The sequence below is a fragment of the Acipenser ruthenus genome, chromosome 15, assembly GCF_902713425.1.
Source record: "Acipenser ruthenus chromosome 15, fAciRut3.2 maternal haplotype, whole genome shotgun sequence".
NCBI lineage: Eukaryota > Metazoa > Chordata > Actinopteri > Acipenseriformes > Acipenseridae > Acipenser > Acipenser ruthenus.
The window spans coordinates 33,817,442-33,843,666 of record NC_081203.1 but is presented as its reverse complement, the minus strand read 5'-3'; the positions used below and the strand labels follow the sequence as shown (position 1 = coordinate 33,843,666).

The following is a 26,225-nucleotide window of genomic DNA, read 5'->3' as shown; positions in this document are numbered from 1 at the left end:
AGATTCCTTCTTTCGCCGGTTTGTTCGAGTTCAATGGGCGGAGGCGGCTGGGTTATTTTGGAGGAAAAAAAAAAACTTGTAGGACGAACTGAAGTCCAGGACAGCAAATAAATCGAGACTCCGGTGCAGAGGTACGCCGGGGAGCCACCACACAAACACACAAGTAACGATGATTCGGTGTGGGAGTCGGAAAGCCATTTCTGCCACATCGCTGCTGACAAGAAGCGAAAGCAAGAGTGCACAGAGCCTTTTAAACACCATCCGACGCAATCGCAGGTGAGTTTATTTTTTAAAAGACTTGGAAACATCAAGCAGTTCCGCTTACTCGTGTGTCTTTGAGTGGGGTATCTTGCTGTGCATGCGGGGTAGTAGCTCACTCAGGTATGGTATCAAATTAGTGGCAAAACTTGGAATGGGTGCAACTGCTCTGCAATAAGAGTCTTATTTCCATGCCAAAAAAAATCCGGTAGCTTTTTATAGTAATCCTGTAGTTTTTTTTTTTTTTTTTACAAGAAAAATGTATAGGATTTAAGGGTAGTACTAATACGGACATATCAATACAGATTCACTGACTCTTACAGCACCAAGTAACTTTACAGAGAGCCTGTAATAGACAGGACAACAATAGCGCCCGCTGCAAATCAAATTGCTGTACAGACCCGTGAGCGCAGGTCTCTTTCTTTCCTTTACCTGTATACAGCTCTGCAGTGTTTATGGATTTATTTAACCAGGAGATTTACTCATTGGGGGCTCGTTTACAAGGGGGTCCAGGAAAACAATGAAAAAAGAACAATCGCAAAGTACAAACAGCACAGTAAACACGTGTGCAGTTCAACTCCAATCAGCAGCACACAGATTTGCTTTCATCAGTTCTGTACAGCAGCAGCAGCTGCTGCCCGTGGCATCTGAACCTGTTACCTGCTGTGTCACTTGCATTAAGTGCCAGTGTTCGGGGAATGTCTGGACAGCGTCTTGGGAAGCAAACTGTGATGTGAAACAAAGTTGAATGAGTAAGAGCAGTGCTATCTAACACTGCTTACTCTGATCCCCGCGCTCATTTTACAAGTGCTGTTAACAGAAATACAATAAACAAAAGACACAGTTATGAAATCCTGTGCAGAACTGAACTTGCAGAACTCAAGTGCCCCGAGGGAGTCTTTAATTACAGGTAGTTAGAAAATACCAGATTTTAAATTGAAGCAGCACGGGCTTATATACTGAACACATCTTGCAAACAGGAATTAGAAACGCGCTTGAGAGTGCAGACCCTCTCTCTGTATTGGTGTCCTTTCAGACCCGATTTGGAGGCCATCGGGTCGCAATCCTTCATCTTCAGTGCAGAAGTCAACTGATCAGCCTGGTTGGTTTGCAGTCCACAGAGTTAATGGTTAAGGTTTGGCGGGAGCTGTGTGTCAGACGAATATCGCTGGCTGTGTATCTGTGGCTTCACAAACTGACAGCAGGGCCATCCCGTGTCGGTTGTGATTTTAAAGCTGTCGATTTTGTTTTTTAACCCACAGTATGAACTGGTACAGCCATCTCGAAAATCAAACACAAGTAACTAGATTGCAATTCCAACTGACCAGATTCAACTAGATTGCAATTATAACTGACCAGATTCAACTAGATTGCAATTATAACTGACCGGATTCAACTAGATTGCAATTCCAACTGACCAGATTCAACTAGATTGCAATTATAACTGACCAGATTCAACTAGATTGCAATTATAACTGACCAGATTCAACTAGATTGCAATTACAACTGACCAGATTCAACTAGATTGCAATTATAACTGACCAGATTCAACTAGATTGCAATTATAACTGACCAGATTCAACTAGATTGCAATTCCAACTGACCAGATTCGCTGGCTGGCTGGCTGGCTCTCTGTGAAGCTCAAACTTTAATCAAAAGGTTTTGTCGTTGCAGTGGCTTTCATGCAAGCCAAGTGTCTGTGAATGCCTGTGGATTCAGGTGATCAGATTTCTTGGTAAAACCACCAGAAAACTATTATTTATGAAGTTAGTGGTTAACATTTAAGGCTGCTTAGTTCCTGTCTGTGGTTTCATGTCAAGGCAGGTGAATAATGGAAGTAGGAAGGTCGTATTAACTCAACGACAGCTTTCTTTGTACTGTAATTGCTGGGTTGTCAATAGAAGATTATCATTGCGTTGTATTACAGGCAAAGTCCAAAATCCACACATTCTGTTCAGGTTAAGAACATTCCAGACACAGCATCAAATTCACCGGGCATGAATGTTTCTGCAGCTATGGATCAAAGTGCTTTCTTTAAAAACAACTGAAGTACAACTGAACCACTGAACACTGAGCAACCACTGGGTTTGCAGCCTTGCCAAGCCAATACAGGACCATGCCATGTCAGGGGTGGAAATAAGACTCCTATTGCGTAGCACTTTCACCCGTTCCAGGTTTTATTTGGAGTAGTGTAGTGCATCTGCCTTTGTAGAACTGGTTTAGTTAGTTACTACTTCATAAGCTAAAAAAAATCCCTGAGCGAGCTGGACAAGGTTTTTATCAGGAATTTTTCCCTAGGGCAGGTACATCCTCTTAAGGTGTGATCGTCACCTTGACAACTAGTGCATTCTGTTGGAGAGGGGCGGAGCACCCCAAGGGTCTCCACCAATAGAAACTCGGCATGCAAATCTGCTTCATTACCCATACCGCACCTGTCCTCTCTGTAGCTGAGCTCTAACTGCAGTAAACCTGTTACACTGAGACGAATCTCCTTCAGATAAATACAAAATAAAATAAAAAGGTCGACCCCTTTTTTTAAATCTCAGAGTGACACGGTTATCTCCGGTGCTTTAGCTAACCTTCTTTATGAAATCTGTGGGAATCTAGAACCTGAAAGATCAGGTCACAGGCCCTTCTGAAAGCAAATCACTCCAGTGTGCGCTCGCAAATGATTGCATGCAGCTCTCAGACAAAAAAAAAAAGTGTTCTTGTATTCAATTTCAACGAGCTTTATATACTGTGTGTGTTTCCAGTGCAGTGAGCGTGTTTGCAGGAATGGAAGTTTCCCCCATTCCAGGTTTTAAAATGAGCCTCAAATAGTCACAGTGGGCACCAGGTGGCTGTGTTTCAGTAGCGATAATGAAATGTTTGTGTTTTCATAAAGCACAAGGATGATGGTAATGCTTGTTATTGATGTTGTTAACCTGGTCTGTGTGCTCCTCTTGCAGCTCCTACGATGTGGCGGTGGTGGGGGGGGGCATCGTGGGCCTGGCCACGGCCCGGGAGCTCATCCTGAGACACCCCTCGCTGAGCTTCATCGTCCTGGAGAAGGAGAAGGAGCTGGGTAAGGAGCCACACTGCAGCTTTCAATCCAGCCCTGGATACTGGAGGGGCTGCTTTAATGATCTTAATACAGCATTGCCCATCTCCTACAAATCATTAGGTGCAGTTACAAACTACAGAGGAAAGAGGTTTGAGATGGCCCTTGTGTGGTTTAGGTCAGCGTCGTTAAGATCAGCCAAGATTTAGATCATTCAAACAGGCCTCTTAGAGTGTGTGTGTGTGCGTGCGTGCGTGCGTGCGTGTGGATTTATTTCAAATACATTTTAAATTAAGGATGTTGCATCGAGAGGAACCATGCGGATTGCAAGCACATCCGCTCAGCAGCAGAATCGGTGATACAAAAAAATGAATTTGCATCAATTTTAACATCTTTAGTTATTTGTTTTCATTTTTTAAGTCAGTCGTATCTTCTCAGAGGCCAGTTAAACTATGTGCATGGCCGCTCCCATTCTCAATATATGTGTATGGATTTTGCACCTTGTTTTGTGAGTTCTTGAACGCTTTGATCTTGTTTTTTTCACCAGCGGTGCATCAGAGCGGTCACAACAGCGGGGTGATCCACAGCGGGATCTACTACACGCCAGGGTCTCTGAAAGCGAGGCTGTGTGTGCGCGGCGCCACGCTGGCTTACCAGTACTGCGAGACGAAGGGCATCCCGTACCAGCGCTGTGGGAAGGTTAGAGTGGAGACTCGCCCACTCACACAAGAGACAACTGCACAACGCCTCAAATCTTTTCAGCTACAGCTTTTTTTGTGCACAGTACCTTCCAGGCCTCTATAATCACTTTTCACACAGCGGGTCCCTCTCCACATCTTAACAGCATTCCTGCGCTGTGGCAGCCTCTTCAAGTAACACATTTAAAAAACAAATACTTTCAAAAAATAACACAGCAATGAAAAGCTACTTTTGGTTTCTTAAATGCAGTGTAGAAGATATCTGGTGAACAACCCTTCTGCTGCAGAATCACTAACAAATGTTTTTGCTAACCCTGCATTACGGTAGCTTCTTTAGTGCTGTTTATGTACTGTGTGTGATTGGTTGTGAAATATTGTTCTGTTAAAACATTCCATGTCCTGCACAAGGACGCGCGTCCAAAAGGCTGTGATTTCAATCAGTAAACGAAGACCTGCGCTGTTATTGTTGTGACGAGTTCACTCAGTTAAACAGCGTCCTGTTCAACTTTTACCTACATGTGCAGCGAAAGCCGCTCTTCAGAACTCGTTTCCTAATAGGCTGCCCCACCTCGACAAGGCAAGATTCCTCATCCAATAGAAACAGGTTTATACAGAGCAAGGGAAGCGCACATGGCTGTAGCATTTCCAGCAATGCTGAGGCAAGCTCACAGAGCGATACTTCACATTCCCAGGAATGGGGTTCCAGGGGGTTCAGGAAGGCACGTTGGGAGCTTGCAGCTTGCAGTTTGAAAGTCAAAACATTGTGTGTAAAAGGTTAATATCAGTTGTATTATAGCACTAACCCTGTTTGATCACATTTTCCATGACGCTACTTAGGCTTAGACTAAATATGCACTTGCTCATAAAATGACTAACAAATAATATCAATACATTTTCTAGTGTTGACCTCAGCCAATTGTAGGTCAAGACGTTACAGTATATAAACATGCGTTGGTGTGTTCACAGTGCATAGCTCACTCAATGTCCTTCCAGACACCCCTCTCTCTCTCTCTCTCTCTCTCTCTCTCTATCTCTCTCTCTTACTCATCCCTCTCTCTCCCTCTCGCTCTCCCTCTCCAGCTCATCGTCGCTGTGGAGCAGGAGGAGATTCCTCGGCTCAAGGCGCTATATGAGCGCGGCCTGCAGAACAACGTCCGCGACCTCAGGATGATCGACGCCAAGGAGATCCGCGAGAGAGAGCCCTACTGCCGGGTACGCAGCGTGCTGTGTGTGTGTGGGGGTGGGGGTGGGGGTGGGGGTGGGGGTGGGGGGGGGGGGGCGCTTCTCATTTACATGCATGCTCTGTTGTGTTTTGTTTTGTGAATTTGTGTGATGTTGAAATTGCCTCGATGGAACTCTGTGTTGATGGGGCTCTGTGTTGTGTTGTGTTGATGATGGGGCTCTGTGTTGTGTAGATGATGGGGCTCTGTGTTGTGTTGATGATGGGGCTCTGTGTTGTGTTGATGATGGGGCTCTGTGTTGTGATGATGGGGCTCTGTGTTGTGTTGATGATGGGGCTCTGTGTTGTGTTGATGATGGGGCTCTGTGTTGTGATGATGGGGCTCTGTGTTGTGTTGATGATGGGGCTCTGTGTTGTGTTGATGATGGGGCTCTGTGTTGTGTTGATGGGGCTCTGTGTTGTGTTGATGATGGGGCTCTGTGTTGTGTTGATGGGGCTCTGTGTTGTGTAGATGATGGGGCTCTGTGTTGTGTTGATGATGGGGCTCTGTGTTGTGTTGATGGGGCTATGTGTTGTGTAGATGATGGGGCTCTGTGTTGTGTTGATGATGGGGCTCTGTGTTGTGATGATGGGGCTCTGTGTTGTGATGATGGGGCTCTGTGTTGTGTTGATGGGACTCTGTGTTGTGTTGATGATGGGGCGCTGTGTTGTGTTGATGATGGGGCTCTGTGTTGTGTTGATGATGGGGCTCTGTGTTGTGTTGATGGGGCTCTGTGTTGTGTTGATGATGGGGCTCTGTGTTGTGTTGATGATGGGGCTCTGTGTTGTGTAGATGATGGGGCTCTGTGTTGTGTTGATGATGGGGCTCTGTGTTGTGTTGATGGGGCTCTGTGTTGTGTAGATGATGGGGCTCTGTGTTGTGTTGATGATGGGGCTCTGTGTTGTGATGATGGGGCTCTGTGTTGTGTTGATGGGACTCTGTGTTGTGTTGATGATGGGGCTCTGTGTTGTGTTGATGATGGGGCTCTGTGTTGTGTTGATGATGGGGCTCTGTGTTGTGTTGATGATGGGGCTCTGTGTTGTGTTGATGATGGGGCTCTGTGTTGTGTTGATGATGGGACTCTGTGTTGTGTTGATGGGACTCTGTTGTGTTGATGGGGCTCTGTGTTGTGTTGATGGGGCTCTGTGTTGTGTTGATGATGGGGCTCTGTGTTGTGTTGATGATGGGGCTCTGTGTTGTGTTGATGATGGGGCTCTGTGTTGTGTTGATGATGGGACTCTGTGTTGTGTTGATGATGGGGCTCTGTGTTGTGTTGATGATGGGGCTCTGTGTTGTGTTGTGTTGATGATGGGGCTCTGTGTTGTGTAGATGGGGCTCTGTGTTGTGTTGATGGGGTATTGTATTGTTCTGCGCAGGGTCTGATGGCGCTCGACTCCCCCTACACCGGCATCGTGGACTGGCGGCTGGTGGCCCACACCTATGGCAAGGAGTTCCAGGAGGTGGGCGGGGCCGTCGTCATGGAATTCGAGGTTGCGGATATCAGGATGGCGTCAGAGAGCCCCGAGGGCACAGCAGACGGTACGAGCCTCTGAGCCCCCCCCCCCCCCCCCGAGGGCACAGCAGACGGCACGAGCCTCTGAGCCCCCCGCCCCCCCTCCTCTGTGGCTCCTGTACACAGCGCAGGGCAGCTTGCACTGCTGTTGCCCTTATTGTGTCTGCTGTGCAGGTTAACTGAGCACCTCAGTGTGTTGTCAGTCAGACTCCATTCTCAAGCAGAAGCGTGTCTTTATTTTACCTTATTGTTTTTTTTTCTGATTTCAGGAATGAAGTATCCTATATCAATCAAAAGCTCAAAGGTAAGCTCTGCTTTCTATTTTCTGTTTTTGTTGAGACTGGAAGCTGTTTGTGTGTGTGTGTGTATGCATATGTGTAAATGATCAGGGTTATGTGTTTGTATAGATATCTAATTGGGGTTGTTCTGTGTTGATGGGGCTGTGGTTGGGTTGCAGGGGGAGGAGGTGCGCTGCCGCTATGTGCTCACCTGCGGAGGGCTCTACTCAGACCGGCTCTCCCAGATCTCTGGCTGCAGCTCCGAGCCTCGTATCGTCCCCTTCAGAGGAGACTACCTGGTGCTGAAGCCTGAGAAGCACTACCTCGTCAAAGGCAATATCTACCCTGTGAGTCCCTGCCCTGTCTCCTATCCACTGCTTAAACCATCCTCTACCTTCTCTCCTATCCACTCCACTACCCACTAACCCAACCCACTCCGCGCCGGTGGGGTGAAAGGACTTTAACACTCGCACAGCTACCCTGATCTTGCAGCACTAAAGCTCTGACGGAGGCCTGCTGAATTCCTCTGCAGGTCCCGGACCCTCGGTTCCCCTTCCTCGGGGTTCACTTCACCCCCCGGATGGACGGCAGCGTCTGGCTGGGACCCAACGCCGTGTTGGCCTTCAAACGGGAGGGCTACAGACTGTACGACTTCAACATGCGGGACTTCGGAGACGCGCTCAGCTTCAGGTAGGACCGCGGGAAGGAGTGCCGAGGGCACCCTGAAAACCTGGCTTTTCTTCACCTCTCTGGGTAGCAGACTGGCCCTGTGAGCACCACTGCACTGCCCTTCACCCAGGTGTCATCACCTGTCTGCTCCCAAGGATCTCACTCCAAATAATCCATCTGTGCAGCTGTAATACCCTAAATAATGCACTATAAACACGTGCTGAAACCACAAAGAACCTCCAAGTGGTATTAATAGGGATCTGTTAGAGTGAGCCGGTCAGCGTGTGAGCCGGTCAGCGTGTGAGCCGGTCAGCGTGTGAGCCGGTCTGTATCTCCCGGCAGGGGTCTGCGGAAGCTGGTCTTCAGGAACCTCGTCTATGGAGTGGGTGAGATGTACAGAGGGATCTTCATCAGCGCTCAGGTGAAGCTGCTGCAGAGATACATCCCGGAGCTGTCCATCAACGATGTGCTCAGGTGAGGGGGCGGGAAGGCGGGGCGCAGAAACGCATGCAAAAAAAAAAACACATCACTACTGTCTGATAACATACTTGGAATAACAATGACAGAATCTGTTATATTCTAATTAGGGATTTTAATCTTGACATTATCTATTGATCGATTAATCACACCTGTTTGCTAGTGATATGAAATTGTATTGAAAGATAATTCCAAGTATTAAAAAGTATTAACATTGTGCTATTTACTGCAAATGTTTCATACTGCCAGCTAATGTTTAATATACATATATTTCCTTGCATGTAATTTGACAGTTTGAAAAGATTTGCTTCCCTGTAATTGGAAGTCAGCCAAGGTGCCTGTCCAATGAGGTGACGGTGGCTGTCGTGTTCTTGTTGTTGATTGGTTGGCTGTGCAGGGGCCCGGCGGGGGTGCGTGCGCAGGCTCTGGATCGCGATGGGAACCTGGTGGATGATTTCGTGTTCGACGGGGGGGTGGGTGCCATCGGGAGCCGGGTCCTTCACGTGAGGAACGCACCCTCGCCCGCCGCCACCTCCTCCCTCGCCATCGGAGAGATGATCGCCGACGAGGTGGAGAGCAGGTTCCAGCTGTAGAGACCCAGCCCGGGCTCTACAGTGGGTCTGTCGCAATCCCCCTCAGAACCCCCCTCCTTCACCACTGCCATCAGCTGCACTGGAGGGGGGGCCCTACAGGGGCAGGGGGTTGTGTACAGACGGGACTACAGCTTCGGAGGACTCTGAGTCTTTAATAATGCAATGGGATGAGAGACAAATGATGGGGGGGGGGAAACACGCACACATATTTTTAAAAACATTTTATTTTGCGTGGTAGTACTTTGTAGAAAAGTGGGAAACATTCTCTCCTATTTTAAAGCAAGAAAACCTTTTCTTCTGGTAATAATATTTGCTCCTGCGAGGAGCTGTCCAGGCAGCTACAGCGGAGGCACATTGTCTTAAACAGCGGGCAGGGATTGCTCAAACGCCCCCTGGGTCCTGATCATTTAAATACTATCTGTAGCTCTCGAACCCAGGCCTGGGTGCATGACTTTTTTTGTTTTAATGTTTCACAAGTAGAACATTTGATTTTAAAAATGTACTGTTACAATAGGCACAGTTGTTTTGTGTGTGTTTTAATAATAATAATAATAATAATAATAATAATAATAATTTGTGAAGCCACATTGCCTTATAAACTACAGTATGCATTATGTTAACATGCCTGGCATTTACTTGCCAAAGATCTGGCAAACACCACATTGTAGCGCAGTGTGCAATGAATTATGAGTCCAGGCTGTGTGAAGGTGCTGTGAGCCTTGCCTTTGTGAGGTACATGCTCTGGAAAGCAGTGCAGATCTGCCTCCTTTTCATGTACATGCATTTGTGCAGTGAATGTGTCGCTGCACCAGTGCTAGGATTTTTCATGTGTTTAATCTCCTTTTTTTGTTGTTTATTATAATATGGGAGAAGATGTAGCTTTAGAAATGGAATACTAGGGAAGCTCAGGTTTGGTATAATAGTTTTTTTTTTAAGTATATATAGATTAGATATTAGAGATATGGATAAGACACGGTATCCACTTTAAAAGCCGTTTTAGAAACAACCTCGGGCCTCAGTGTTTGGATGATAGAGGTTTGCAGTAGAGCCTGCCGTCTAGTGGCTGCATGTAGTAAGTGCGTAGCTTCTGCAGGTGAAATGCTGGGACACACTAAATAGCATTGTTTTCAATACTTTTTAGTTTGTATTTCGGGTGCTTTTTAATGAGCCTGTTAAAACAAGGTCTGACATTAACGACGTTATTTGTACGGTGGGGCTTGGTGTCTAATATTGTGTTTTCAGACACACTGTCTAAGCCTCTAACCTTATTAACCGCTCTAAACAAAGTTCACGGTTTTGTGAGTGGTCACGTGGTGTGTGTTTGTAATGTTAATTTTGCAATACTTTCCGAGCTGCTAAACAGATTGTGATAGTAACCAAACACGCAGACATGTAAAGAGAGTTTTAGATTTAAAAAAATTGTATTTTTATTACATATTTTGTCTTTTTTCTAATAGTTTGGTAATAATGAGATTGTATACATTTAAATAAACGTTTTTTCCCCCCTCGGTACGTGTCTACTTCCAGGTTTGTGTTGTTTTGATTTTAAAGAAGTACAGATGAACTGTGTACTAGTTGACTGAACGTTTAATAGTAATTGCATTGTACATACAATGTATTTAGAGAGACACTTAATATAAATCTGTCCAATTCAAATACGTCTGCAGGGAACACAAACATAATATCTTATTTATTTATTTTAAAGCTGTGTTAATATTGCTGTAAACACGCACAACATATGGAGCAAATACAACTCAGAAAATTATATATATATGTTCTATTTTAATATTGCACTGTATGTTTAACATGAGTAACCTATTACCGGGGGAAAACTAAAAAATGTTGTTTCCATTGGTTTTATTGTTAAATTACATGAAACGTTGTACAGATTAAAATCTGAAGCAGGGCTGTGTGTGCTTGTGTAACGAACTCAATTGGAAACTTAAAGACGTGTCCGCAAGGGGGCAGTGTTTTACTGCCTTTTATTAAGTACATCAATAATACACACTACTTCGTTAGCCAACCTTACTTTTTAATACTATTGTGAAGTTGAAATAACGAAGAGAAATATCAATGTGGGGAAAAAAAATTGGTTTATACATTAAAACAAGACATGAAATCAAACGGTTGTTATTTTGTTTTTCTTGAAATTGTACGCTTGGTGAATTAAAATGGACTCATGTAAATATAGCCTCCCTGGCTGGCTCAGTCTAGACGTGTGTTACAGTTACAGTTGCTTATTCAGCCGATGAGTTAACGTTTAAATACCTCCCCATTTACATCGACAATGACTAATATATATATATATATATATATATATATATATATATATATATATATATATATAGATCGATATATCCGAAAGTGCGCACTGGTGCCGCTCTCTCCGCCGTGCTCCCACACGCACTGGGCAGAATGCTTCACACGATCACAAAACATGTGGGACAAGACGAGCTATTATTAGTGGGAGGACATGCGATGCTTCCCTGCTGTTGTATTTATTTATTTTAAAGGTCCTTTTTTGAAATGAGTCATGTTACTGAATGAAATAATACTTCGTGCTTGTGGGTTTTTTTCACAGATGAATCATTCAACTCCAGCATATTATTTTGTTCGAGTGGTTTATTTTGTATTCTGGATACCAGAGAGGCTGGTCAGCGGTCACTCTCTCAGTCTCTAGTAACTGGTACGTAGTTTTAACCCAACATTTCCACAACAGGAGTTCTCAGTACGGTTCTGTATTGCATACTGCAGGTTTAAAGCCTCGGTCAGTATATCTTGACAGTGATTGTATGAACTCGTGGTTGGTGAAGCGTGTTGATTTGAACTTGAACTCAAATGACCCGGAATTGACCTTGATCGCGTTTCATGCAGCAGGCTGCGGACGCCTCCTATCCCCAATGTTTAACGATGCGTTCATGAAACCGGACCTCGGGGGCATTGCCTTTCTGAAGGCGGCTGATTTTGTTTGCTTACTAAATTATAGCACGGGAAGCAAACGTGAGCAATTGGATTTGTTTTTATCTCTGACCAGACCTCATCCGTCTCGCCTCCTACAAAGATCGCCTCGGTCAGCATGCATTGCAAGGTGTTTGCTTTACAATTTTTGTCACATGACATTCTTTTTTTTTTTCTCCTTTGAAATAATCTGGAGTTTATTAAAGAATGGAGCAAACGAAACGTTTTGAAAACTTGTCCCATAACCTTAAAACCGATTCCCACCCAAGCCAGCCTAATCCTCTGGGGGTATGCGCAGGTAAAGACTGAGACCGGGAGGGGAGGGGGTATGCATGACCCCCTGGACTGACACGCGATAGTAATCCCATTCCCTCCTCCCTCCTCCCTTCCTCCCTCCTCCCTTCCTCCCTCGAGCACGCTGCTGCTGTGACGCACACACGCACGCAAGGCTCACGAAGCAAGCAAGTGAGCAACTGGGATTTCTTCACAGATGGATACGGGGCGCCAGACAGGAAGTGGTGCTTGTTGTGTTACAGTAGAATAATAACAACAATAATAACAACAACAGCAACACCGTAACTGAATGATTCTGTTTGAGATCGGCGTCTAGTTTGCAGACTCACAGTATATCTGTTTTATCTGCACAGCTTGCCACAGAGATCCATTAAGAAGCAGCAGCTATGGAATCCACACTTGCTTTTTGCAATTGCAATTGAAATCGATTGATTGCAGGATATTCCGCGGCACCACCAATTCAATCACACAATATAATCGAAATACTGTTTTTATTGTGTGCGGCTGCTTGAGACCCCAGTGCCCGGACTATGCTTGCTGGTCGCGGTACGACGGGTCCCAGTCGTGTCTGTTGTCTTTGCAAAGTAAAGGAAGAGCCTCCAGCGGCCGGCAGCGCGTTGTCTCGCTGATCGAGGAGTGTTTTTTTCGGGAGGTAAGGGCTGGCATCCAGCGGTGCAGCCTGCGCCCTCTTGTACTCTGAATGTGAATTATATGTGGTTTCATGAATCTACGGTATGCAGCCGCAGCGTTGACTGTGCGGCGAGGAAGAAGGAAACCAAGCCATCGTCATTAACATTAACAAGAACTGCGGATATCGCAGCCAATTAAACCGCAAAAACAAACAAACAACCCAAAAACAAACAACCTCACAACTTTGTTTTTTTGTCTCTTGATATTATTTTAAAGAAGGGAGTCGCTGTCCTTGCGCGCAGCCTGATTTTTCTATACGGATTATATATATATTTTTATTGAACCTTGAGGGGTATACGCTTACTATTACAAAGTAACTGTTTTTTTTTATTTATAAATTATTAAAAACAACAACATTATTTTGTTCGGTTGAATTGTGTTTTTTTAGTTTTTTTTTTTTTTTTTTCTGGCTTCGTCTGGCGGTACGTCTTTTTATTTTATTTGTTTTTATCTCGGGATTGCTTGACCCAGCCGCGGAGGAGACGAGCGCCGGGGCCGATGCGGACAGTCCGGCGACGGGAACGCGACGAGCCGCTAGACCAGCAGCCATGCAGCCGCAGCAAATCTACGACTTCTCCGGGGAAGAAAACAGCCACAAATGGAGAGGCCTTTTCGTGCCAGCTCTCCGAAAGGTAAGGATTGATTACTGCAATTAAACCACAACGCAACGGCAATGCCGACTCGCATGTCAGTTAAGGGTCGTCCTTCAATCATTTCTGCAAATAAAATAAATAAATAAATAACAGTAATAAAAAGGCTAACTAGCTACCTTGCAACAGTATACGAAAAAGTAAAAACACGAATAGAAAAATAACAAGAGCAGGCTTGTCTGTTGTCAATGTTATTACGGACGGCAGCGCCTTTGTCTTATTGAAGAGTAGTGTTGCTGTTTTTGGTGAATGTATGTGCATCAGTTTTATTTGTGGCTGGGGCTGCGCTGGGTATGGATTTATATATATATATATATATATACAGTGTGTATATGGGTTGTGCAGACACTGTCAGGACTAATGGGTTATGATGATGATGATGATGTCAGTGTATATTCAGTTCGGCTACGTCACTGTCTACTGTCTCAACAGTCTGTTCAGCTCCCAACGGCTTTGAAGAAAGTTACAGTTTACCAGGAATTTATTAAGGTAGAGGTAAGACTTTAACATGTTTCACAGCGTCAGCGAGGATCGGTTATCCCTGCTTAAAATGTATACTGCACTGAAATCCTCCCGTGGAAATCCACGATTGCAGAAAACTGGACTGCAACTCCCATTCGAAAATCAGCATCCGCAGCAATCTGTTAAGTTTATATTTTGTTTATTCATGTCGAGATCAAGTACACTATGTGCTTACTGATCTCGACATGAATAGAATGTCAACTCTTAGTATGTTGCTGTGGATCTTGAGTTCTGTGTGTAATATATATGAGATATGTGCTATTTCTGCCACCACAGAATGTGCACAGTTGTATATACAATAATTGAAGACATCACCAGCAACACCCATTTGACTTCATGCATACAGTGAAATGTGAAATTCTTCTATTGAAATGTATAGTACACCGTGCAAGTTCACTTTTAATATCTATTTTAATGATGCGAAAACCAGGTCTAGTACATTAGCAACGTGCACACATCTATTCAAATAATGCCGTGACTGAACTGTACCATTCCTAGCCCTGAGAAGTGCAGCTTGACTTGCAAATCTGAACATTCCTGCAAACGGTTTCAAAGGCAGCCAACTGTTGCTGCGACTTCGATAGCAAGTCGACCAGAGCTGGGTTTGTGTGCCTGTGACGTCAGAGGCCTGTCATGAACTGTACAGTGGAAGCTGCCACCTGCCTTCGGAGGGGTGTAACAATGGAGCCTTACCTGCACAGCTGCAACAGATCAGCTTCTTAATAGATCCTGAGCAGTCAAACACTGGTAAAGGAAGCCGTACCCTTCCCTATAGCTGCAGTGAACAACCCCTGATAACAACACTACAGGTTGGGACGGGACGTATTCATGATGTGAGGAGATCTGGGGATCTGCTACCTGTTCATTTCAGTGTGTTCGCAGCTCTGGATTTCATCACCAGCCTCCGTGTTTACCCCTGAAAATGAGCTGCTGATGCAATCCAGGGGAATTCCCTGATGCTGTGAAATCCAGCGGGCTGCAGCTCTCCCCAGGGATGGAAATACGACTCCCGTTGCATAGCAGTGTGATCCATTCCTGGTTTTGCTATGAGTTTAGTAAGACGCCCCTGAGCTTGTTACCTGCACAGTGCGGCTGATCAAGCCCATAGCAGAAGCTGGAGTGCAATTGGAGTCTTGTTGCCATCCTTGAACCCTGTAAGCAACAACTACAAAAAGCAAACAGAGTTTGCTGCTTCAGCAGTTGTCTGATGTTTCACAATCTAAATAGTTACAAGCAGTAGGATTAGAATAACAACCGAAAAAAAAAAAAAACCAAGTTAAATAAATATAATAAATACCAGCTGGTATTTAAGTGTGAATTGCTGCTTCAGTCCAAAATGCGTTTAAATAAATAAATAAATGTTCCTTTTGATGAGTGCATTGTAAATATTCAGTGGAGCTTGATTTCCTGTGTTTACAGACCTAAAGAAGAAAATAAGTCTCATAAAAAGTCATTGCAGGAGCTTCAGTTCATTGCAGGAGCTTCAGTTCATTGCAGGAGCTTCAGTTCATTGCAGGAGCTTCAGTTCATTGCAGGAGCTTCAGTTCATTGCAGGAGCTTCAGTTCATTGCAGGAGCTTCAGTTCATTGCAGGAGCTTCAGTTCATTGCAGGAGCTTCAGTTCATTGCAGGAGCTTCAGTTCATTGCAGGAGCTTCAGTTCATTGCAGGAGCTTCAGTTCATTGCAGGAGCTTCAGTTCATTGCAGGAGCTTCAGTTCATTGCAGGAGCTTCAGTTCATTGCAGGAGCTTCAGTTCATTGCAGGAGCTTCAGTTCATTGCAGGAGCTTCAGTTCATTGCAGGAGCTTCAGTTCATTGCAGGAGCTTCAGTTCATTGCAGGAGCTTCAGTTCATTGCAGGAGCTTCAGTTCATTGCAGGAGCTTCAGTTCATTGCAGGAGCTTCAGTTCATTGCAGGAGCTTCAGTTCATTGCAGGAGCTTCAGTTCATTGCAGGAGCTTCAGTTCATTGCAGGAGCTTCAGTTCATTGCAGGAGCTTCAGTTCATTGCAGGAGCTTCAGTTCATTGCAGGAGCTTCAGTTCATTGCAGGAGCTTCAGTTCATTGCAGGAGCTTCAGTTCATTGCAGGAGCTTCAGTTCATTGCAGGAGCTTCAGTTCATTGCAGGAGCTTCAGTTCATTGCAGGAGCTTCAGTTCATTGCAGGAGCTTCAGTTCATTGCAGGAGCTTCAGTTCATTGCAGGAGCTTCAGTTCATTGCAGGAGCTTCAGTTCATTGCAGGAGCTTCAGTTCATTGCAGGAGCTTCAGTTCATTGCAGGAGCTTCAGTTCATTGCAGGAGCTTCAGTTCATTGCAGGAGCTTCAGTTCATTGCAGGAGCTTCAGTTCATTGCAGGAGCTTCAGTTCATTGCAGGAGCTTCAGTTCATTGCAGGAGCTTCAGTTCATTGCAGGAGCTTCAGTTCATTGCAGGAGCTTCAGTTCATTGCAGGAGCTTCAGTTCATTGCAGGAGCTTCAGTTCATTGCAGGAGCTTCAGTTCATTGCAGGAGCTTCAGTTCATTGCAGGAGCTTCAGTTCATTGCAGGAGCTTCAGTTCATTGCAGGAGCTTCAGTTCATTGCAGGAGCTTCAGTTCATTGCAGGAGCTTCAGTTCATTGCAGGAGCTTCAGTTCATTGCAGGAGCTTCAGTTCATTGCAGGAGCTTCAGTTCATTGCAGGAGCTTCAGTTCATTGCAGGAGCTTCAGTTCATTGCAGGAGCTTCAGTTCATTGCAGGAGCTTCAGTTCATTGCAGGAGCTTCAGTTCATTGCAGGAGCTTCAGTTCATTGCAGGAGCTTCAGTTCATTGCAGGAGCTTCAGTTCATTGCAGGAGCTTCAGTTCATTGCAGGAGCTTCAGTTCATTGCAGGAGCTTCAGTTCATTGCAGGAGCTTCAGTTCATTGCAGGAGCTTCAGTTCATTGCAGGAGCTTCAGTTCATTGCAGGAGCTTCAGTTCATTGCAGGAGCTTCAGTTCATTGCAGTGACATACCCTGATGCAGCGTTTCAGGAATCTCTTCTAAACATGTGTGTGCTCTATACTGTATACGCTGAACTGTGCTCCTCCCTTTTTTGCAATTGGTGTGGGTACAGAACAGATGTGCCGATTCTTTTTCATGTGGTGGAAATAAAGAAGATGAATGTAAAATCAGAGATTGGGAGCACAGTGAAATAAAGGGGCTGTACTTTCCACTAACCGCCCACACTGTTGTAGATCTGCCTGCTATGTATGGGTCTGAAACCTTCGGGATCACTGGGAATCCGGCAGGAAGGTTTACTGGGTCATTTCTAACAGTATCCCCACTGAAAAGAAAGCAAAAGTCAGTCAACTTTATTTTGTAGTGAGGCAGATTTAGCAGGGGCTGGCAGGGTGCTCTGATTTCCTAGCACCTACTGTAGCAGGTCACTTCAGTATACTGCAAAGCAAGGGCAGCTCTGAAACCCAGGGTGCAGGTCTGAAGGTTTAAACAAACATTCAGTGAGCATAAGTGACCACTATCAGTCTGTCATCCTGAGCAATGACTTCATTAAACACCTTATAACCTTCCGCTGCTGAAAGTGATAGCGCAAGCGAGTCATTTGAATACAGATTAAAGTGGTAGTACCTGTCTTGATCTAGAGAGAGAGAGAGAGAGAGTGTACAGGCTCAGTGAGCACAGCCTGGCCATCGAGAAGGGCCGACACCGGCAGACATGGCTGCCCAAAGAGGACAGGCTGTGTGATCACTGTCAGCTCAATCAGGTCGAGACAGAGATACACTTTTTACTGCAGTGCACAAAATATAAGAATATAAGGGAAGCCTTCTTCCCAAAAATACAAAATCTCTGCATAGACTTCTCAGACTTGCCAGACCCAGAAAAACTCCCCATCCTCCTCGGTGAGCAGACAAGCTGTATAGAAGTGGCAGCCCAGGACACAAGCGCCTGCCACAGCCTGAGGGACAGGGAGTGACACTGAGGCTCCTCACACAGGGAGGAAAAGAGAAAATAAATAAATAAATAAATACATGTTATAGAATACATAGATAAATGTATATCATTATTGTTATTATTATTGTTGTGATGTGTTTGAAGTACTGTGTTGTTTTTGTTTAATTTTTAAAAGTTTTAAATGTTCATTGTAAAGATGGAATTTACCCATCATTGCTTTGGCAATGAGAGAGAGAGAGAGAGAGAGAGCCCTCAAGCTTGATTTCCTCCCGTCTCCAGAAACCCCACACTGTACTGGTGCTGCTTTCTTACCTGTTCGTCGTGCCGTGTGGAAGAGAGGTCCCGCTCTGTGGGCTTGTTCTCTCTCTTACCTTTTATTCCACTCTCCTCGATTCCAGACGTTATTGTTTTGCTGCCAAACCCTCTTTGTTTTTGGGACCCGAGCCCAGGGAAGTTGTAGGCATTCTTCTTTAAAGACTGCTTATGGTACGTGCAGGAGAGCGGCACTGCAGCTCTTGCTGTGTGTGTGTTTTTCTTTTTCTTTTTTTAGAAACTTGATTGCAGCTTTGCAATAAAAAACTCTGTTGATTTGTATTCATTGGGCAGCAAGGGCAGCCTGTTTCTCCGATCAGCTGGAAATGAGGTCAGGTCTGCAGTTAGTTCAGTGGGTGCTTGACTGGTCCTGCCCTGCCCAGTGCATAAACAGAACCGAACTCCAGCATTGCACAGGGTCAGGCTTCTTTAACCTTTAAACCTAGGAATGTATTTTATTAACCACGGCATCCCAAAATGAAACCGTGACCTTGAAGTTCTGACGACCTCTGCTTGGTCCTGACTTCTGCCAGAGTCTCTACGAAGTATTTCTAAAACGTGTATTGTTATTGGATTTTGCAGCGGGAAACTGATCTCTGTAACGGCACAAAATACACTCCGAGTCTGAGCCGTTCTGATTGCTGTGAGCTAAGAAATGGGATCTTAATTAATAAATAAACACAAAGGACTTGGTCTGTTTACCTGGGATTGTTTGCTTGTCTTCTCCGGACCAGGGCCGAAGTTTTATACAGAGATAGAAATAAGATCTAAACAGCTCAGCTGTCAGCTTTTTTGTTCCAACCCTGTCCTAATTAAACAGGATGCAACAGCGGTTTAATTACAGCACTGTGTTATAGCTAGGTTTCCATAAAAATAAAAAAGACTTGATTCAGTTTCGCTGAATCTGTTCCAAGCCTACAAAAGAGGAACAGCAGTGACAAATGAGTGCAGTGCAGCAAGTGATTATGAGGTGTTAAAAAAAACAAGGAGACTCTATCCTTTATTCACATCCAGCTTATTCATCCCGACCCGCAGTCTCTTGAGAGGTAAATGTGAGAGCGTGGGGTTGGATCGTGATTGTTTGTTTTTTTCTGTGTTCATCCTGGAGAGATGTTAGAGGTTGTGCTGCAAGTTACCATGACTCCTTCGATGGGAATCATGTCGTACTACAATGCAAACTTTTACAGGTAACCGGCCATAACAGAGGCACCTTTGTGCAAAAGAAATAAAAAACGATCAAACTTAAAAATAAATAAATAAATAAATAAATAAATAAATAGATAGATAGATAGAATTCTGACTCCTTTTCTGAAGCTCAGCCGCAGAGCTGTACTAGCATTCAATTGTGAATTTATTCCTCTAGTAGCAGAAACTTATTTTTAGAAACTATAGCGATTTAGAAGCAGCCAGGTTAGTTTAGTGCCCTGTTGCTTCTTGCTGGGTTCCCTTCACTCCCTTTAAGAGCTGAGGCTCTGCTGTAGAGCACTGGCTACACTCCTGGATGCCGTGTAATTCCTGTCATTCAGATGTAGTTATTACTCTTGCCCTCTTCATTACAGCTGCTCAGAACTTTGCTCAGCTCTGAATACTATCTACAAGTGACGGACAGGAATATGGACTGTGGAAGCTGCTCCACCGGCTCAGCTGGGGGGGCAGTGGGGTCTATTCAGTTTTCCTGAATGTCGTCTGATCTTTTTATAATTAAAGAAAGGAGGAAGCGCTTTGAAAACACGGCCGTTCATATCTTAAGAGCACCAAAGCTAAGCACGGTCTCCTGAGATCTTTTAATACCCGTGTTGTTTAATGAAGTCCTCCAAAGGCAGCAGCGTCGATATCATTTGACTTTTTTCCCCCAGATATTGAGCCACGTTTTTACTTGCTACTGTAGCTCTAGGAAGTTGCAGAAACAGGAAGTTTTCAGGCTACTCTGAGTAGTATGCTCCAGGAACGGCTACAGTGTGCCTCTATACTCGGCAGCAATTCATTTGTAAAGCAGTTGGCAGAACGCGCTGTCATCAACCAGGAAGCACTGAAGGGGCGTGTGGTTCCGCATGAATCACAATGGAGAGTTCAGATGTCAATCACTCTGTTAGCTCGGTGTTAAACTGCGACAGTGTTATTTAGCTGAATAAGCATTGCCAAAATGAGATAGTTGTTGACATTAGTTGTTCACACACTTGCAAAGCCAGGGTGCCAACTTTAATGCAGTTAAGGACAATGGGCCACGTTTTCTAAAGCATGTATGTATTTATTTTTTTGGAAGAGGTAAAAAGCCTGTTCTATTACATGTTTGCAAAACTAGCACCAAACAGTTTGTTTCTTGTCGTGTAACGTTGACATTTTTTCTTACTCTTCAAAAAATGTATTAGTTATTTAAAGAATGGAGGAAATGCTTTGGAAATATGGCCAAGTATGTATAAAATGTGACTTTTTTTTTTTTTTTGCACTGGGGGAAATCCAGTCTAATGAATCACGCTGTGTAAAGCTGAAGTCGCTTGTCTGCATTCAAAGCCTTTTTGTAATTAGCTCTCTGCTACATTGTTTCCCACATTATAAGAAAATCTGCTTTTGGTTTTGTTTAGTTTTTTTACGAATTTGATTGCTGAGGAATAAACCCTGCCTTTTACTAGATGGCTTCATACAGTATTTTACAACAAACCCTGTTCTGTGGCCGGACGTTTTGCAGTACCGATTTTAATCTTGGCAACCAACTTTAAAAAAGTGCTTTGAACAACTTGGCACAAACCTTCAGTTTAACGTGCCTGTGAAGTCCCTTTGTTCAGTTTATAAACATATACACAGCATATGAAGATGCTTGGTACCTATTGGGTGGTGGTTTTCAAATATGCTGCCATTGTACAAATTACAAAAAGTAAAACCCAGTACAATGTAATCCTGTGTGATGAGGATGATGATGATAGTCATAGTGGTTACAGTTCACAATTGAAAGAGGAAGTCATGCAGAGCTCTTAATATAATCTGCACATGGTCTGATAGGAGCCAGGTGTGTCTGTGTGTGTGTGTGTGTGTGTGTGTGGAATGCATTCGGGACTCTTCAGGCTCTCTCAAGCCCTTTCACTGCACGCACCGGCCGGGGTACAAACAGGATGTGATTCACAGCTGTAATGCAAACCATGCCAGGCAGAATCAGCAGCAGTCCTTTGAGCACGTTGATTCCTAGGATGCTTCTTCAGCACATGGCAGCCCATGTGTACAGACCGCAGCTCAAATCCTGGTTGCCATTAACAAAGGCAGGTCAGCTTTCGTCTGCAATATTTGTATGATCGTGTGTGCATGAAGGTTTTTTTTTTTTTTTTTGTAATATTTTATGAAATGAAATAGAAAAAACACTGCCCACATTAATAAAACAGTACATTACCTGTATCCTAAATTTATGCTACATTCATTTATTGAGCATTTTGATGCACCACGATCCTGAAATTCTCAGCCATTTTAAAACCACGTTCTTCCAAAGGCACCAGGTGTCCTTTTGCATCTAGATCTAATTTGAGGGAGCATTATTTACTACGTCGTGTTATTGCAAGCTTTAAAAGGATCTCACTTGAGCCGCAGACACTCGGAAGTCTGCGGTTCCAGTGTGTGTGTGTGAACGAGAGTGCTTAGCAAATCGAGTGACAATGATTGCTTCTAGATCAGGGCTGGCCAAACTTGGTCCTTCCAGCCCTTGTCTTTCTTCCAACCCTGTTCTAAATTGTTTAATTGAACCAAATAAACCTCCATCCAGACCCTGAAGTAGTTAATTGTATAATTCTACCTGCTGTACCTGGAATGGAATGGCCCCCACGGGACTGTGATTGGACACCCCTGCTCTAGATCGCTTCACAGAGACACAGAGCAGAGGGAGGTACTCCACACCCAAAAACTGCTCTCTTCCAGGAGCTGGGACGATCAGCAGGCTCAAATCCCCAAACTTTTATAACACAGTAGTAATAAGGCTGCTCGTCCTGCTCCAAATTAAGCTTTATAGAAATGATTCATGATCCTTTTTTTAATAGGATGTTACGATGCGTTCAGTGTACAAAAAATTTTTTAAAAATAAAAAGCTTGCTTTGGTAAATTGACCCCCTGAGTTATAAACTTGTCTGTTCTTGCCTCCCTAAGGGTTAATGGGTGCTCGTGAGGTTCATTATACTGACAGGTATATAGTTATACACGCGTCTAGTGGGGGCGAACCATCCTGTTTGTCTCGGACTGCCTTTGATCTACAGCACTCCGCATCTTTTTTCTTTTTTAAAAAGTGTATGTCTATTCTCAGTGATCTTACGTCATTTGTTTTGCACTCCGCTAATATAACGACGGGTGTCAGAGCTTCACAAAAACGGAAGTGTGTTGCGCGCACACACAGCAGTATGAACAGATACTTCTTGAAGCACAAGAACAAGGGTCAACCACATTGAGTGTTTCTCAAACTAGGGGTCGGGACCCCCTGGTGGGTCATGGGACGGTTTCGGGGGGGGTAGGGTGTCTCGTCACGAGCAGACCCACTCGGTGATTACAGAGCAATGCATCAAGTGGATGTTGCATTTCAACATGATCAGATATACTACTCTGTATCGCTTTCATTTATTATCCATGTCCATGTACGAACAAAAAAAAGACTTTATATATTTAGCAATAGTATGCAGCTTTACGGTGTGATAGTGAGTGCCTGAATCAATAAATAAATACATTTTAAAACGTTTTTTAAAAATAATTGGCAGGGAAGTTTAGTCTTGTCAATTCCTACTGATCTACTGGCAGCAGTTATTTAATTTTTTCCGCAGGAAAAGCCAAGCCGTAGTGAGATGATGTATAACTAGATCAACCTTTTCTTGGTTTATCCCTTGGAATGCGTTTTTATTAAATATGTTCTTTATGAACCGATGGAATGTCTTCTATTTTCAGCTCTGTGGCACATGACGAATTCTGTGCCATAGCAACACAGAGTCACTATGATGTACTGCTGTTAATAATAACTGTAGATTCTAACAGTGTGCTATTGCAGCTGAGTTGACTAAGTGTTGAAGTAGGCGGTGTATTGGGTTTCGTCTTTTTACATGTTTTGTAGCTCTCAGCCAAACTGATGCTGCACTGTAGCGTGTTGTAAAACGTTCAATCGCAGTGTAGTGCGGGGGATAACTTTTATTGGTAAAATATTTAACAGCGCTGCACGAAGCGATCCTTCAGATTGTGCTCTCCACAGAAATCTGGGGCTGACAGTCAGGTGAGGGTCATTGGTCGGGCTAAGTGACCATTTCAGGTGAAACGAGGGAAGAAGTAGCTGCTTGGATTTGTGTTCACTGATTTGATTTTGTTAGACTCTGGAGAGCAGCAATCCACACAAACCCAAGCAGATGATTGTTCATTTGGAATGGTACACTATCAGTGGTTAGTGTATCACTGTATTTGCACTACAGGGATTTGGGTGCAGCTGCTGATGCTTGTGCAGTGCTGTACCACATTTTTTCGCATAAGATTAAGCAGCAGTAAATGTCACGTTGTTATTATCTTTAATCTTCTTGTATTCAGTTTTCAGTTTTTTTTTTTTTATCTTGACACTGAATAGCAGTGTGATCGATCCCCAGCTGCCGCAGAATTTTCCTCGATTGTCAGACTTGAGTTTCTTGCTGTGCCTGACATCTGCTCTTGAATGTGGTTTTCCGCCCACAGATTGAAGAGAAGCTTTCATTTCTTCTGCGTCTCGCGAAGCAACAACTTGGTCGAGTTTGTTGTGAACACAGCCTTCTCTTACAGCCGCCATTGCTCAGTCTGTCCGTTTAGCCCATGCCTTTCAATGACGTGCTCCCGCACAGTGCAGCACGGCCCCGTTGGGTACGAGATACTAAGCTGTGTGAGGTGTAGCTGAGCGTCTGTGGAAATGTCCTCCAGCTAAACCTCGCCCAGACCGTCCAGCTCAGCTATACCAAGGGAAAGACAGTGGAGACGAGGCATTCAGCTTAAACTGTCCAAAAAAAGCCCTTAGGGGTTGATTTGATCAACTTATTCCCTGCCAGAATAAACCACAGCGAGAGAATTGCCCTGTATTGTGCCAGCCACCTATCCCTGGTTATCCCAGGAATTCCCTTTTTAAAAGTGGTTAACGCAGTCAAGTTGGATTGCGACAGGGTGTGTGGGTTGATCAACCTGGACAGGAGTTGAATTGGTTCAGTTTAATAATCGAGGAACAAAGACCTGGGCCCCAGGTAGGCAGACAACGGATTTGTTGTCTGCCTACCACTGTACCTTGTTAAAAGTAAGCAAGCTGTCAACACCCTTCTAAAGTATGTTTTCAGAGATTCCTCTCTATTGTTGAGAGCGTGGGAGCAGATTTCATATCTGTGTGATCTTCCTAATTCCCCCCCTTCCTGGGTTATTAGTCCTAATGGCACGATGACGCACTGTTATGAAATGTCAAGCGATGCATCCTAGCGAGGGGAAAGGGCTCCTCCCCCTCCCAAGTGAACGAATTACCTGAAACCTGAGCCCCCATCTCTCTCTCTCTCCGCTGCACTGAGCCTCTGAAATGAGGAAAGCCTGACTTCACTGTGCTCCATTAATCAATCTAGTAAAGAAGCACAGCTAGGACAGAGCGCTGGGGATTCTGCATCAAGAAAGAAAGAAAGGAAGAAGTTCAAAGTTCAAGACAAAATGGGACTTCATCTTTATGGGGGCAGAGGAGCATTTAAATTGCCTTTTGCATTTAAAGCTGGCACAATCATACAGTACGTAAATTATAAGCCATGTCCCCATTGGAACCTGTTAGCAACACAACTACACTTAGAATTACACTGAGTGTCGATCTCGTACTCAGAATGTCAACGACAAAGCATTCTGAATGTTTAAACCACAACGGGTTCTGTGTAAACAGATTTCGTACTTCGGTATCAGCGTTTCATCCTGTGTGTTTTTAAAAAATTTATTTAGATTATACTGCAAGTCATTCAATCTTTCTAAGTGTTCGGTGTCTGCCTGTAATCAAGTTGAGAGTGACCTTTCTCTTGCACTCTTTGTACTGTATGACAGACCCTGACACAGCAAAGAGTGCGTGAGAAATACACTCCCAGCTTGATTAGAGATCCACATCCAATACAATATCCCTCACTAAGCTGCATTTCCACTGGATGTGTTCTCATGCAACGCAGAGTCGGGCAGCATGTAACGAACGGTACTTATTTAGCAACATGAGCTGGGAATTGAAAACTGATGGATCAGTGTCAATTTGATTTCAGTGTGTCGGCCCCAGCAAATGCATTACAGCACCTTATTCTAGCATTGTGGGTTGTTAATGTGATCTGTTTTTTTTGAGCTGTGCTGTGTGCTCACTCAACCTTCCCCGAGAACGCTTTACTAAACGCACTCGGCGAGACCTGAATGAACCTGCAGCAGCGGGAGGGGGGAGCAGCAAAGAGCTCGAAGAGAACGAGAACAGGGTTTGTTTGGGGCGCTGGAAACGCATCTCTGGTAAATGAGTGCTCTCGGCATGGCACTAAAAACGAAGGAATATAAATAAATGACACGCATTATACGCCGTTCCACTGTGGGGAATTGCTGCAATATGGGATTACTAACCAGACTGGCCTCTAATTGCTGGTAATTCCCAGTGCTTTGGGTCTTATTCCTCAGCATACAGTAACTGTAGGACCCCAATGGAGACGGCAGCCTCTCCACGGCATTGACCCCAGCTGTCCAGCAGTGTTGTGTCCCACTACTCTCTCCCGGTCAGCTCGCTAATGGCTATCAGGTGCCTGACAGACAGAAGTATAGGAGCCCATTCCAACCCAGATGAAAACTAATATAGCTAATTAAGAACAGATCGATGTGCTTTAATTTGATAAGCTTCCAGAGGCCGCTAATGTTCTGCACTATGATAGCCGATCATCTTATTCTAACAGCAGGGAGTGGATGGAACGTTATTAATAGTGTATTGTGGGGGTCGATCATATGAAAAGCACACTGCTCTATATTCCAGTATGCTCCTGCTATAGTAATAAATTGCATGCTGCGTTCGACGGCTTTAATTCCAGAGCTGCTTCGGACAAATATATTGCCAAGCTCCCCGTGTTCTCTTTCAGCAGCTGGGCTGTGATTTATATTCACGTCTAAGTGTACAGCCATGAGCATGCAAGGTA

At 44.4% G+C, this 26,225-nt stretch overlaps 2 protein-coding genes across 2 annotated transcripts in view; both read left to right on the top strand.

Moving 5' to 3' along the window:
• Nucleotides 1-4: 4 nt before the first annotated feature.
• On the top strand, nucleotides 5-10,256 carry LOC117415534 (L-2-hydroxyglutarate dehydrogenase, mitochondrial-like). Its single transcript, XM_058986571.1, has 10 exons — nucleotides 5-276; nucleotides 3,207-3,322; nucleotides 3,846-3,997; nucleotides 5,077-5,208; nucleotides 6,593-6,755; nucleotides 6,999-7,033; nucleotides 7,187-7,354; nucleotides 7,540-7,697; nucleotides 8,019-8,150; nucleotides 8,551-10,256. Exons 1-10 carry the CDS (start codon nucleotides 170-172, stop codon nucleotides 8,744-8,746), a joined length of 1,359 nt encoding a protein of 452 aa, XP_058842554.1. The 5' UTR covers nucleotides 5-169; the 3' UTR covers nucleotides 8,747-10,256.
• Nucleotides 10,257-12,101: 1,845 nt separating this feature from the next.
• Nucleotides 12,102-26,225, top strand: part of LOC117973927 (son of sevenless homolog 2-like) — a 34,460-nt gene continuing 20,336 nt past the window's right edge. The window contains exons 1-2 of the mRNA XM_058986535.1: nucleotides 12,102-12,650; nucleotides 13,160-13,320. Of these exons, the coding sequence (XP_058842518.1) occupies nucleotides 13,237-13,320 (84 nt within the window). The 5' untranslated portion in view covers nucleotides 12,102-12,650; nucleotides 13,160-13,236. The remainder of the gene's footprint in view (nucleotides 12,651-13,159; nucleotides 13,321-26,225) is intronic.